At 47.3% G+C, this 13,580-nt stretch overlaps 1 protein-coding gene across 4 annotated transcripts in view; it reads right to left on the bottom strand.

The window, feature by feature from the left end:
* The window catches only part of SLC28A3 (solute carrier family 28 member 3), a 67,463-nt gene extending 54,118 nt beyond the window's left edge, over window positions 1-13,345 (bottom strand). For 3 of the 4 annotated variants that reach the window (XM_032800120.1, XM_032800122.1, XM_032800121.1), the window contains exon 1: window positions 13,202-13,345. In XM_032800120.1, coding sequence (XP_032656011.1) covers window positions 13,202-13,267 — 66 coding nt within the window. In that variant the 5' untranslated portion in view covers window positions 13,268-13,345. The remainder of the gene's footprint in view (window positions 1-13,201) is intronic. The other variant, XM_032800123.2, reaches the window with a different exon arrangement.
* Between the last annotated feature and the right edge of the window lie 235 nt (window positions 13,346-13,580).

Genomic DNA, 13,580 nt, shown 5'->3' with positions numbered 1-13,580 from the left:
ACCCTTAATCTACAGTAACTCCCGCTTAACAATTGTGTATGTTCCTGAAAAATTCTACTTTACACACCAAATGGTGTTAAGCGAATCCAATTTCCCAAATAGATATGTAAATGGGGTGGTTAGTGTCCAAGGGAAAAAGATTATATATATTGTGATGGGGCAGGCCAGATGGCTACTATAAGTACTGAGTAACAGGTATGTTCCTCAGGCTAAACAAATCCCTAGTACCTGGTACCAAATGGCAGTTGCTCCAGGTTAATCAAGGCACCTGGAGCCAATTAAGACCTTTCTAGAAGGCAGTAGAGATGCTACTTTAATTAAGAACACCTGCAACCGGTCAAGGCGGCTAATCAGGGCACCTGGGTTTAAAAAGGAGAGCTCACTCCCGTCAGGCAGGAGGAGCCAGAGGAGAGGAGTATGTGTGAGGAGCTGGGAGGCAAGGAACCTGAGAGTGAAGAGAGTTACTGCTGAGGATTAGGGAGGACAGCGTTATCAGCACCAGGAGGAAGGTCCTGTGGTGAAGATAAAGAAGGTGTTTGGAGAGGCCGTGGGGAAGTAGCCCAGGGAGTTGTAGCTGTCATGCAGCTGTTACAGGAGGCACTATAGACAGCTGCGATCCACAGGGTCCTGGGCTGGAACCCGGAGTAGAGGGTGGGCCTGGGTTCCCCCAAACCTCCAACTCCTGATCAGACACAGAGGAGCTGACCCAGACTATGGGTTCCAAGAAGGAAGATCACTGAGGTGAACAAATCCGCCAATTAGCGCAGGACCCACCAAGGTGAGGAGGAACTTTGTCACTATTATATATATATATATTATATTACTGTGTGCACACAGATATTTCCAGGGAATGCCTTGTGCTAAATGATGACTAGCACTTGGCTGAGCCCTCAAGGGTTAACATTGTTTAATTGTAGTCTCACACTCTACAAGGCAGCAACATAAGGAGGAGACACAATAGATGCATGGCAGTGGCTGCAAACATTCTGTGAGGAAACTGAAAACCATGCTGTTGAACCCATGCTATCCCACTGGAGTGCACCACTCCTCCACTTTCAAACTGCCAGCGAGTGTGCATGTGTTGTGTGAGTGAGAGCAGGGCCGGTGCAACCATTTAGGCCAACTAGCGGTTGCCTAGGGCGCCAAGATTTGGGGACGCCAAAAAGTGGCGCCCCCCCCCAATTTTTTTAAATGGTTGCAGCCGCTGGCTGCTGGAGGGCCTGAGCTGCTGGCTGCAGCAGCTGCCTGCAGGCGGCAGCCCAGGTGTCCCCCAGGTCAGTGCGCCGCCGCCGCAGCCCGGCAGCCCAGGGTGCCCCCCGGGTCAGGGAGCCCCCGCCGCAGCCCAGGGCGCCCCGGCCCCGGGGTCAGGAAGCTGCCGCGCAGCCCAGGGCGCGCCCCCCGGGGTTAGGGAGCCGCCGCCGCAGCCCAGGGCGCGCCCCCCCCGGGTCAGGGAGCCGCCGCCGCATTCGGGCCGCCCAGGGCGTCCCCCCCCCCGGGGTCAGGGAGCCCCGCCGCGACCGGCAGCCCAGGGCGCCCCCGCCCCCGGGGTCAGGGAGCCGCCGCTGCCGACCAGGGCGCCCTCCCCCCGGTCAGGGAGCCATCGCTGCCCGACCCGGCAGCCAGGGCGCCCCCGGGTCAGGGACTGCCGCTGCCGCCGCAACACAGGGCGCCCCCCGGGGTCAGGGAGCCACCGCCGTGACCCGGCACCCCAGGGCACCCCCCCCGGAGTCAGGGAGCCGCGAGACCCGCGCGCGGGGCGGCGAAATGTCCCGGCGCCTAGGGCACCAGAAACCCTAGCGCCGGTCCTGAGTGAGAGAGACAGAGACACATACCGTGTGTGTGTGTGTGAGAGAGAGAGAGAGAGAGAGAGAGATGCACATTTCCCCTTTAAGTCCACTGACCCCGCTCTAAGTATGCTGCCGTTTTAAGTAGATCAGCAAGTTGAGACAGCAGCTGCTGCCAGCAAGCTCCCTCCATCCTTAGCCCTGTAGTGTCCCCCCCTGCTCTGTGGAGATGGAGTACAGAAGCAGGGGGCAGGAGCGGGGGAGGGGGACACCCTGACATCAGCACCCCTCTGTCTCCCTCCCCCCCTTGGCCCTGTGCACAGCAAGCAGGAGACTCCCGGGAGCAGCTCCAAGGCAGAGGGCAGGAGCAGCACGTGGCAGTGTGGGGAGGGACACCTGAACTGCCCAGCAATTGATAGCCTGCTGGGTGGCTGCCACACAGGAAACTTAGGGGAGCAGGGAGCTGATAGCGGGGCTGCTGGCCCACCCTGGTTCCAAGCCCCCACCAGCTAGCTGCAATGGGCTGCTCTTCCTGCAAGCAGTGGACAAAGCAGGCAGCTGCCAAACAACGTTATAGGGGAGTACTGTGCAACTTTAAACAAACCCCCCTGCCCCCTGGTGGAGGGGATCTTGAGGTGGAGTGTGTGTAGTGGGGTGGTCACCTGCTCCTGCTCGAAAGGGTTGAAATCAGCCCTGGGAGAGGGCTGTGGCAGGGGGCAAGCAGCCCAGGCTGACTGGGGAAGCAGCCTCAGCTGTGGCAACATCCCAATCAGGGCTCAGCTGGCCCTTATAACAGGGGAGTGGGCTAGGAGCAAAGACAGTTTCCTCTAGCTGTAGAGGGAGATGGGCCTGGCGGCAGGGAGCTAGAGCCAGGGTACCTGAGTGAAGCAGGGCTGGGGGAAGGCTACAGAAGCTGGGGAGCCCCAGCCTGGAAACCCTGTAGGGTGTGGCCTAGTATAAGGCCAAACAGGTACTGGGGTTGCAGGGGACAGCCCAAGGCTAGGCAGAGGCAGCAGGTCCAAACCCAACCTTGCCAGTGATGAGTGGCTTATACTGCAGTTGGCTCCAGTGAGCGGGGGCTAGTTGGTGACTGGCAGTAGCCTACGACTGAGGTGATGTGGGAAAGTGGGTGGGGATTCCCCTGGAAGAGGGAGACCCAGAGATGGTGGGGTTACTGCTGGGGGGCAGCACCTCAGTGGAAAGGGGCACTGGGGTCTAGGAGGGACATGGGGGCCCAGTGGTCATGAGACACTGGCCTGCAGAGGGCGCTCCGATGGCTGGTGAGCTAATCCCCAGGACAACCAGCAGGAGGTGCCGCAAGGGTGAGTCCTACACCATTACACCCGTCAACTCCGCTTACTCTTCTCAATTTGGTGGAGTACAGGAGATGACGGGAAAGCAATCTGTGGTTGATTTAGTGGGACTTCACTAGATCTGCTAAATTGACTGCCGATGCATCGATCACCATGTGTGGATTCCCCGGTAAGCATAGACAAGCCCTAAGTCCTATGACCTGAAGTGAATATTTCACTCAGTTATTTAAAAGAAGCCATTTAAGAGTTACTCAACTGAAATAGCAATATTTCTTATGAACTCATCCAATTGCTTTAAGGATCTTGACACAGGCAAATATATGAATGCTAAGAATCTTAAATTCAAATAAGTCCCAATATTTCTCTCTTTTCCCTGAGGTTACTTTATCTCTCTTCTTCAGGAGTACATATTCTAAGCAATCTGGTGTTTAACAGAAGTTGTTGGTACTTTAAATTACAATAGCATTTCAATATGAAAATTATTAAGGAATTATTTAAGTCTAGTCTATTGGCAATGCTTTAGGAAACATTAAGTCATCAACGATGTTGATGTCATCACATTGCAGAAGTAGTGCTGGACTGGAAGGCTGCTTCTTAACAATGCTGTGTTGTGGCTTGTTTGTTCTTTGTCATCTTGATTCTGTTTACTTGCATGGCTGAGATGAGATGAACAGCCTAAAATGAGTGCTGAGTGGTATCTCAGTTCAAATAGATTTATACCCTTCTCCTTCCATAGTCTCACTGAAGGTGGCAGCTACACTGTGCTACGGCGTAAACCTTCCAGAAAACATAGAGATGCCACACCATGTGTACTCTAGATGCAGTACTGGATTTCCTGAGATGCACTTCCTGTTGAGACAGAAATAAAAGCAGCCCAGTTGTAGGCTGCAGCTACACAAAGCAGTAGGAAGTTTGTTTTCTCATTGCTGTTCATGGTTCTGCCAAAAAAAGGATTTATCTTGAGGCGTCAGTAAGATACTATATATACACCTCTTTCAGAGGCTTGGCTGGATCCAAATACTTGTTGCTGTCACCTCTTCACAGGCCTCTTTATGGGATGGTCAGCTCCTGAATATGTAATCTGCTAAAGCATATGCAGCAAAGTTGTAAATTTTCTTCACTTCATATTACTTTTGTCTTTGTGGTATGACATTTTCAGAACATCTTTACAGATAGAGTTAACTCTTTCTTTTATTCAACTCATTTTCAGAGATGCCCCTTTAGTTCCATCAGGATTTAATACACGTTGAAATTCCCTTTCAAAAGAGTCCAAAAGTTCTGTTTACTATTCAGAAGTCTTTGAGCTTTCAAAATACGTCCTTTTAAATGTAAATGATTCTTAGAGAGAGTCTTTAAATTTATGCGGTCATCAAAGAAGGTATTACTTCTTCTTAATAACCTTTGGAAAGGTGGTTCTCATCTGAGCATCAGGGTCCACAGGTTTCAACTGCCAGCCCAGGACTCTCTAGGAGTCAGTATGTTCTGACCCGCCTCCCAGTGATCTGTTAACAGTTGCTAGAACTCAAAGCGCAGCTCAGCAGAGGATGCCAGTCCTGGGATCTGACTGGCAAAGCTCTAAGGTTCCTGACGGGTTCCCTGCTTCTATTTAAACCAAGCAGAGGAACAGGAAGTCATTTGTGGAACTGGAGTGTTCCCTGCGTAGGACTGGCTCCCCTACACTACCTGATCCTGCTGCCTGGCTTTGACCTCCTGGTATCCTGATCCAGCCTGCCACTTGACCCTGACTTCCAGTCTGCCCTCTGTCTTGTCTCAGACTCTGATCACCTGGCAACCTGACTCTGCCTGGCTCCTGACACCCAGGGATGAAAGTAAAGCCAAAGACTTACCAGTATGGGGGCCGGCTCCACGCTCCATCCCTTCCACGCTGCCTGGCCCATGCCACCCAGGGTTCCAGCGGTGATTTAAAGGGCCCAGGGCTCTGGCTGCTGCCATGGCAGCAGCAGCGGCCAGCGGCCAGAGCCCTGGGCCTTTTTAAATTGCTGGCCCTGGGGCTGCTGTTCCTTCCCTCCCCACAGCGGCAGATGGGGGGGGGGGCAGGGAGGGGGAGGGACAATGACATTAAAGCACTGGCGCAGGGTCCTTTGCTGCAGCAGTGGTTTAAAGTCAGCTGGGTATGGGCCAGTACCAGCAGCCACTTTTTATCAGTACACCGTACCAGCCTGTCCCGGCTTACCTTCACCCCTGCTGACACCTGACTCCTGATCTGGCCTTTGGCCTGTCTCAGATTCTTGACTCCTGGTATCCAGACCCAACCCGTCTCCTGGCTCCTGACTTCTCTGACCACTAAGTCAGATCGCTCATGTCCCAGTCGTGAAACTGAGTTTGGTCAGGAAGTTGCTTAACCATTGCCTGAAAATTAATTAATTCCCCAAGTAATATAAATATTTGATACTCAAGTGGCTTCTTATATTAGTAACCATTTATAAGATTACTTTATTCCACATCAGTACATAAAAGATATTACTACTCACACAGCGTTGGTATCAATAAATTGTCTTACATGGTTGAATTTAGATACAAACCATTTGCAAGTGAACATCACAAAAGAAGGTTATAGCATCTTAAGCATTTAAGGAATAAACAATCTAAGGTTTCCACCTTTTAAGTGGAAATGTGACCTTAGATATAACCAAAATATTTCCCAACTATACATATTTTCCTTAAAGTTAAACAAAGGAATACTTTAGGCTATATAAAAATCAGTGTCCCTAAGAATATTTCCAGAATTCTTTGTATGGATTTCAAACTGAGGTTTTTCTCCTTGAAGAGAGGAGGGAGGAAAGAAATAATGACAAGAGACTCCTGGTTCAGCTTTTGTGGCCTTGATACATCCAGAGTCAAACATCATTTTTCTTTCAGATACCAGGAAAGGTCTATCTTCAGATTCCAGTCGAAGGGGGAGGAAAACCACTGTTGTGTGTTCACACTGACAGCTGCTTGCGCAATAGCGTGTTCACACTTGCAGCACTATTTGGAGCAGTGCACTATGGGCAGCTTTCCCACAGAGCACCTCTTTCTCTTTTGCCGCTAAGAACTGTGGGAAGGTGGAGGGGGTCATGGGACATCCTGGATCCAGTCCCAGTGCCCCATGATCCATTGCTTCTCATCCCAGCAATCCCTCTGCTTTCATCTGCATTTGGTGCCATCTTTCAATGGTTTGTGTACCGTGTTCCCTGCCTGTTATAGGCTGCAGGAATGGACCTTGAACTGCTGACCAGTATGCTGCTTGCTCTGACCAACACGTCATGAGTGGTAGTGGATTATTCCTTAAACTACAAAGTCAAGAGGAGTGCGATGCTGATCTTGCCACACACAGTAGCTATGATACGAGATTGCTTTTGGCTTTCGTGGAGGTGCTGACCACAGTGGAACACTGCTTTTGGGCTCGGGAAACAAGCACTGAGTGGTGGGATCACATCGTGATGCATGTCTGGGATGATGAGCAGCAGCTGCAGAACTGTCACATGAGAATAGCTACATTCATGGGACTGTGTGATGAGCATGCCCCAGCCCTGTGGCGCAAGGTCACAAGGATGAGAGTTGCCCTGTTGGAGAAGTGCATATGGAAGCTGGCTGCTCCAGACTGCTACCCACAGGTCGCTAACCAGTTCAGAGTGGGAAAGTCAACCGTTGGACTCTTGTTGATGGAAATGTGCAGGGCCATTAATCGCATCCTGCTCTGACAGACCATGATTCTGGGCAACGTGCGTGACATTGTGGATGGCTTTGCATAAATGGGCTTCCCTAATTGCTGAGGGGTGATAGATGGCACGCACATTCCAATTCTGGCACGAGACCACCTAGCACATTAATCGCAAGAGGTATTTCTCAGTGGTTCTCCAGGAGCATGTGGATCATCTCTGTGAATTTTAAATGCAACATTTTACAGAAATAGTATGTTTGCAACACAGAAAACACTGATTCAGTGCTTTAAAACACAGCCAGTACTCACACACCTGTCACTAACTGGCTGACCCCAGGCAAACACACATGAGCCACAAGACCCCCACAGCCGCAGGGGCAGGGTGAGTCATTGTTTCCGGACCCTGCTGTACACTGGGCACATGGCTATTGGGGAGAGCCAGCACTATATGGGGGGCCTGATAATCATTCCTGTCCCCACACTTTCCACAGGATGGAAGATATCTCACTACTGAGGGTGAGCAGAAAATTGAGGGATGGTCTTCTTCAAGCCTGTGGCTTCCACCTTCGCCCCTATGTGGCTCCCCTGTGTGCAGCAATGGTCCCCCTCCCCCTACTGTGATGGCGCAGAGGCACAGGAAAGTTACTGTTAATGGGGCAAGAAACAAAGCAGCTCTGCCGAGGAACCTGCAGCAGCGGATTGCCCAGTATCTTCACAAGAGTTTCCTGGAGATCTCTGAGGGAGATTCCTGTGAAGTGAGGGAGTCTATCAACAGCCTGTTCTGTCGTTCAGAATAGGCATGCAGTGGGAGACAAGTCTGCTTTCTGCAACCCTCCTTCCCCCAACAAATTGCTTCAGCAATTCCCCAAATCAGATCCACTTACCAGAGGCTCCTCTCCCGTTTGTGCTTCGCCAATATCTAACTGCTGTGACTGGCTAGGTTCCTCCGGGGTAGAAAAGAGCTCCTGGCTGTATGCATCTCTGGCCTCCGAGCCATCCTCTGCCTCTGGGTCCTCCTCCCCCTCTTCGTCCAAGATTTCCTCCTCCTGGCTCTGTCCACTCTCGACTGGCACATGAGCCAATGAAGTATCCTTTCTGTCATGCATCGTGAAATCTGTCCACAGGTATCATAATTCCTATGGCTGGAGTACAGCTGGGACTGCACAGCTTTCTCTCCCCAAATGCCAATGAGGTCTAGCAGCTCGGCATTACTCCAAACAGGGGATCGCCTGGTGCATGGAGCAGACATGGCCACCTGGAAAGATGCGCTGAAACCACTGCACGCATCACCGAGCAATCAGGAAGGGGACTTTCAAATTTGCAAAGGAATGTACTAGGTGGGGATGAGGGTTGGTCACCTGAGGGCAGGGCAGTAGAGTTCAAACCAATGACCAGAAAGGTGAGAACAGGCATTGTGGGACAACTCCCAGAGACCAATCCCAGCGCTGTAATCGCCACAGCGTCTACACTGGCACTGCAGTGCTGTAGCCCCAGTGCAGAAAACTCTATGCCTCTTGGTGGGATGTGTGTGTTTTGTTTTTTTTTTAAGAGCACTACAACTGCACAGTTTCTGTACACTAAGTGGCTTGGCAGTGTGTACACCTCAGAAGTTACAGTGCAGAAAGCTGCTTTACTATGCAGAAACTTGCCAGTGTAGATGAGGCCTAAATGACATCCTCTTAGTCTCAGAAGACAGGTCTATTTGCCATAGTCTTTCTATATAACCATGTCTTTTGAATTTGGAACCATTTGGTTCACTTCTTTTGCACTTCTTCCACTTCTATCGGACCAGTTTTGAATAAGAATAGTCTAGATGTGACTCCACAGCAATCCGTTAAAGCCAGCATAGTTTCCATTATCAGTGTTTAGTACACACCCAAGAATTTTTCCAGATGATGATGATGAAAGATGGGCTGGCATCAGAGAACAGAGGTAACTACTTAGAGGTTTCAGATTGTTTAGGAAGGATCTGTTATATTGTTGTTAGAGATTAGTCAGGATAACTTTGAACCCCAATGCATATCTGGTGTCTGTTGACATAAATGACGCTTATTTGCTTTTAGTGTGTGGAAATATTTGATTTGTTCCACATCAGAATAGTTGCATGTTTAAATATAAGTACATAATTGTTCATGCTTTTTTCTGTCTGGACATCCAGAGCCTTTGGTTTTTAATTGACCTGTAAAGTCCATCTTCTCAGCATTTCAGACATTCATTCATTCAGCCAGTTGCAAATGAAGATGTCTTTTATGTGATTCACCAAATCCCATTCCCCCCCCCCCACACCCATCCTGCAGCACATTGTTCATTCTGGCTTTGTTCTTCATCCTGCCTTCTCTGTTAACTAGCATGTCACTATCATTTATAAAGGCATCAATCTGCATGTTCTATCCTGAGACACAATTTTCCAGATCAGTAATGCTGAGGTCCAAGAATAGTGAGTTAGGGATTTTTAAATCAATTGTTGGCAGCATATGCTGAAAGAGTTCAAAGTTACTGAACAAGAGAAAGAAATTGTATTGAATTCAAGCAAATGGCGCTCCCATGTACCGCGCAGAGAGATGGATGATAAGCCAGCAGAATTAAATTCAGTGGGCCCAAAGTGAAAGTGCACAAATAGTGTAAATTAAGCCCACTTGTGTATATTTGATATTTTTAAAGGTTTAAATCAGCTGTGCAGAACAAGGCAGCTGTAAATCCATGATACAGTGAGTGGACAAGTAAAAATGATGTGACAGACAGGCTAAGTGTGTTGCACAACCTGGCTTATAGAAACCAACAGAGAGCTGCTCACTGTCAGCGCAGACACCACTTTGGACAGTAGAGAAGTAAAACCAGAGGAAATGAAGCGGAAAGAGAAGAAGCAACCCCTGAAGCTGCTCATAATAAAAAAAATCAGAGTCATAAATATGATCCTGACTCCTGGTCTGCCCTCTGGCTTGTCTCAGGCTCTCATCTCCTGGCAGTCTGATTGCCTACCTCCTGACATCCCCATTGCTGTGACATTCACAGCCTACCTGTGTTTAACTTAATTTATACTTTGTCTGCTGGTTGCTTTAAAAGTCAGGTGGTTTTGAGTGTATTGGAGTCCTTCTCACAACTCCTCACTAGGTACCACCTTCCATAGGTCTGGGGAGGAGGAGTTGAAACTTCTTGATTATCCACAGTTATAATGAGAGCGCAGAGTCTTTTCACTGACTTGGAGCAATCTTCAGATAACAACCCAATTAGGGTGTTTGAATGATGAGCCAAGTTAGCCTCATGGCTATACAAGTGGGAACTGAATTTTGTTACTGAATAGATTGTGGCTCTAGTGCCACAGCCCTGAGTAGACGACGGCATGGCACAGATGTCCAGACATCAAATCCGTGAGCTGTTCACAAGTGTGACATTAACAGTATTCAAAGTTAGATGACACAATATTGCATAACCTCTGTACCACACTACTTATGTATATTGTAGATATATATATATGAGAGAGAGTGAGAAAGAGAGACACAGACGGGTGAGACACAGATATTTCAACATCTAACACTGACGTTCTGTTCAATAAATACATAGCAGCTATCTATGCTTAAACATACATAACGATTTATGTTCCTTAAATTATGTGACATTTTCCAATGCATACATCTGTTAAAAGCTTGAAGACATTGACAAAAATGATTTGTGTTAATTCATGAGTTCTAGCTACAAGGTATCTATTGAAACAAGGAATTTAGCATGTAGGTTTTATAGTTGCAGTGAGGCCATCTTGTGTTATTACTGCAGGGGTAAGAGTGTGCTATGGGGGATGGCGTGCAGGAGGAGCTACATATGTTGTGAGCCATACATGTAAGCAGCTAACACTTATGAATCTCCATCACTCCTTTTGCTACTTCAAAATGATTTTTTATACAATAAACGGTGCCAGTTCCCTGATATGGTTTTAACTGTAGTAACAGTTGGATTTGTAAGGGGTGCAGTGGCTGTTGTACAGGTCACAGGCATTCCTCTTGTTCTTTAGAGACTCTTATTGGAAGCTGAAGCTGCAAATGATGAGGGGAAAGTTCTTATGTGACAAAGACGGCAGTTTCTTAGACATATGTATCATCACAAAGCAGTTGGGAGGGGAGATGCACTGGGGCCATTACTACAACTAGCTCCAGTGGGATCCATGTAACACAAATGAGAAGAAGTTGATCCTAAGAAGGGCTGAAAGCAGGAACCACTAAAGACATCAAATGTACTATAGAAAAGGTTATATCCATGTGGTACAGTGAGAATGCTGTTATATTATCTAGGGCTCTGTGAATTGTTTAAGTATTTGTAGCCAAATGGAAACTGAAAAAAGCCCAAATATTTATACAAATAATAAAAATAAGTAAGAAATAATAAGTAAAATAAATTGCTCTCTTTACTTGTGTTCTAGCCTGTCTGTCAATGTACACTCTCTCCACATTGCAAGGCAAATTGTCTTTTATGCCTGATGAAGGGAAATGCAGATATGACCCTTTGACCACAAACCAGTTACCAGTCAAGTCCACTGAGCACCACTGAAAGCTGTCTTATTTACTTTTTAAAACAAACTTACTGCAGCAGATTTACATTATCCCTGTCTTATCTTCTGTTATTTTGTAGTTTAATCATTAAACAGTTCATACACATCTGAGAGTTTGTTTATAGCGTGGTACAACAGATTCAAAGGGATTTAAATTAAATTAATCACTTTCCTCAATGCCATTATAGTTATGGCCTGGAGAATTGCTGACTACTTTGACCTTTTTATTGTATAGCAGGAAAATTATTGGTTGTTTAATATAATACAACCAGTACAACAGAAACTACCAGACATCATGTCTTTGAAGACAATAAGGGCCTGCTCTATGCTTAAGAGAAACAGACAGAAGGAAATAGGGGGAGCTGACAATCCTCTTTTTCTCCTTGGCCTCTGTCAAGTGATTTATTTTTGTGCACAGGAAGCTAAACATCATCTTCTGATTTTTGTCCTTTGAGGGAACGAGTAATGTGCTACAAACAGGATCCCTATATAATGAAATCTTTTTGTTTTCTTCCAGCAAAAACTTCACTACTGGTCAAATTCAGATATGATAATCTGGAGTATGCACCACTGAAGTCACTTGGATCAGGTCGTAGGTGCGTTCCACTTCATTGATTTCCTAGAATTTGAACCCTCTTATACCAAGTCTGAATTTGTTTTGTGATTTAGCTGTAGCACCAGAATTGCAATGTGCCCTTTGTGTGTTGAGGTAATTTCGCTTCACTATGACTGGGGTTTCTCTCTGTCTGAGCTCACTGTAAGACACTGCACTAGTAATAACTATATACCATTGTGGGGTTTAGTTCAGTCAGCAAAAATGTTTATTTGGAAAAAAACCTCTACAGTTGATATCTGGTTGGTGTGAATGTTTTCATTAGCATGCAGAGTATAAAAGGAGTAACATATTATTCTGGATGCTCTGTAATATGAGCTTGATGCCTTATTTAACTGTGACTGGCATACGTGTATGGCCCGCAACAGTAAAAGCCAATACTGTCCTTCCTGCTGATCCCCCTTGCTGAGCTTGGAACAAGGTGGGTTTGGGGGTTGTGGGAGGAGAGGAAGGAGTCTGTCCTGCACAGAGCAGCTTCAGGACCATAGTCTCTCCCACATGTGTGCCCCAGTACTCTAGGTGACAATGCTGCCTGATGGTGGATCCATTGGCCTCTCTGCTCCTTCTTCTCCTGTCCCTGCCCTGCTACTCATGTCTTGCTGTGCATGGATATGCAGGGAACCTTTGCTAAACTGGGCTCCATGTCCCTCCCTGTAAATCCTACCTGCTCCTTGTCCCTCCCTGTAGCAGAATGTGCTCTTGTAGTCACTGCATCTAGTGAAGGAGCAAGATTTGCCCTGAGTGATTGTGTGTGTGACTGTTTCTCTTAAGGCAAGGGCAGCTCTTTGATTAGAAGTTAATGTTTTGGGGGGGTCTAATACTTTTCTCCTATTAATTTTCCTTGCTTTGATGAAGCAAGCTGTTTACACCACAGCGATGACTAATTCCAGTGCCCTCAGCTGCAATCAAAGCAGGCACTGTAAATTAACAATCCTAATAACAACTGAATACAATTTTAGTATGATATGCTCTGCACAGAGAAGATAGTGGGAAAAGTCAGTGGTAAGATCTGTGAACACAGGTGACACACTGAATTCAGGAGGCTGAATGTGAACAAGAGACTTCTCAGCTATCCCAGCACACTGGGTAACAAAGGAAGGCAGTAAATGGAGCCTCTGTAAGTGTGCCAGTTCTGGTCAGTCCCTTTATTTAAGAGCCTTGCACACTGGCAGGGTAGGTCTGCAAGTGTGCTGTAAAATATTTGTAGGTGCAGAGCAGAAATTGTTCTCTCTGTGCAGATTCCAAAAACCCAGTAATTACTTCCCCCCCTATAAAAATCAGGCTTACCTGAAATGAAGCATTATAGAATCCATCTGTCCCAGAAAGAGCACTGCTATTTTCTTTCAGCTCCATGTGTGTAACTTGGATAGGGATTTCTACCTCTCTGTTTAAAAAGGCAGGCTGGCAGCAGCACTTTGTTAATCTATCTAGTATTCTGTTTCTATTACTTACAGTTTACCTGTGACCACTCCCAACCTGTTACTTCCTGGCCCCACCTTCTAGCTCTTTTGAAACATCCCCGTGCATGTAAAGGCAGGGTGAAGCAGAATTCCAAGCTTATTAAAATGACAGAAGGATTCATGCATGCAACAAGAGATTGCCTTCCTGAGTGATCCAAAAGCAAAACATGTATTTTTATATAGCCTTCGTTCACTCACACACCGAA

This window comes from Chelonoidis abingdonii, chromosome 6, assembly GCF_003597395.2.
Source record: "Chelonoidis abingdonii isolate Lonesome George chromosome 6, CheloAbing_2.0, whole genome shotgun sequence".
NCBI lineage: Eukaryota > Metazoa > Chordata > Testudines > Testudinidae > Chelonoidis > Chelonoidis abingdonii.
Note: the sequence above shows the minus strand (reverse complement) of the source record. Positions and strands in the feature narration are given on the sequence as shown.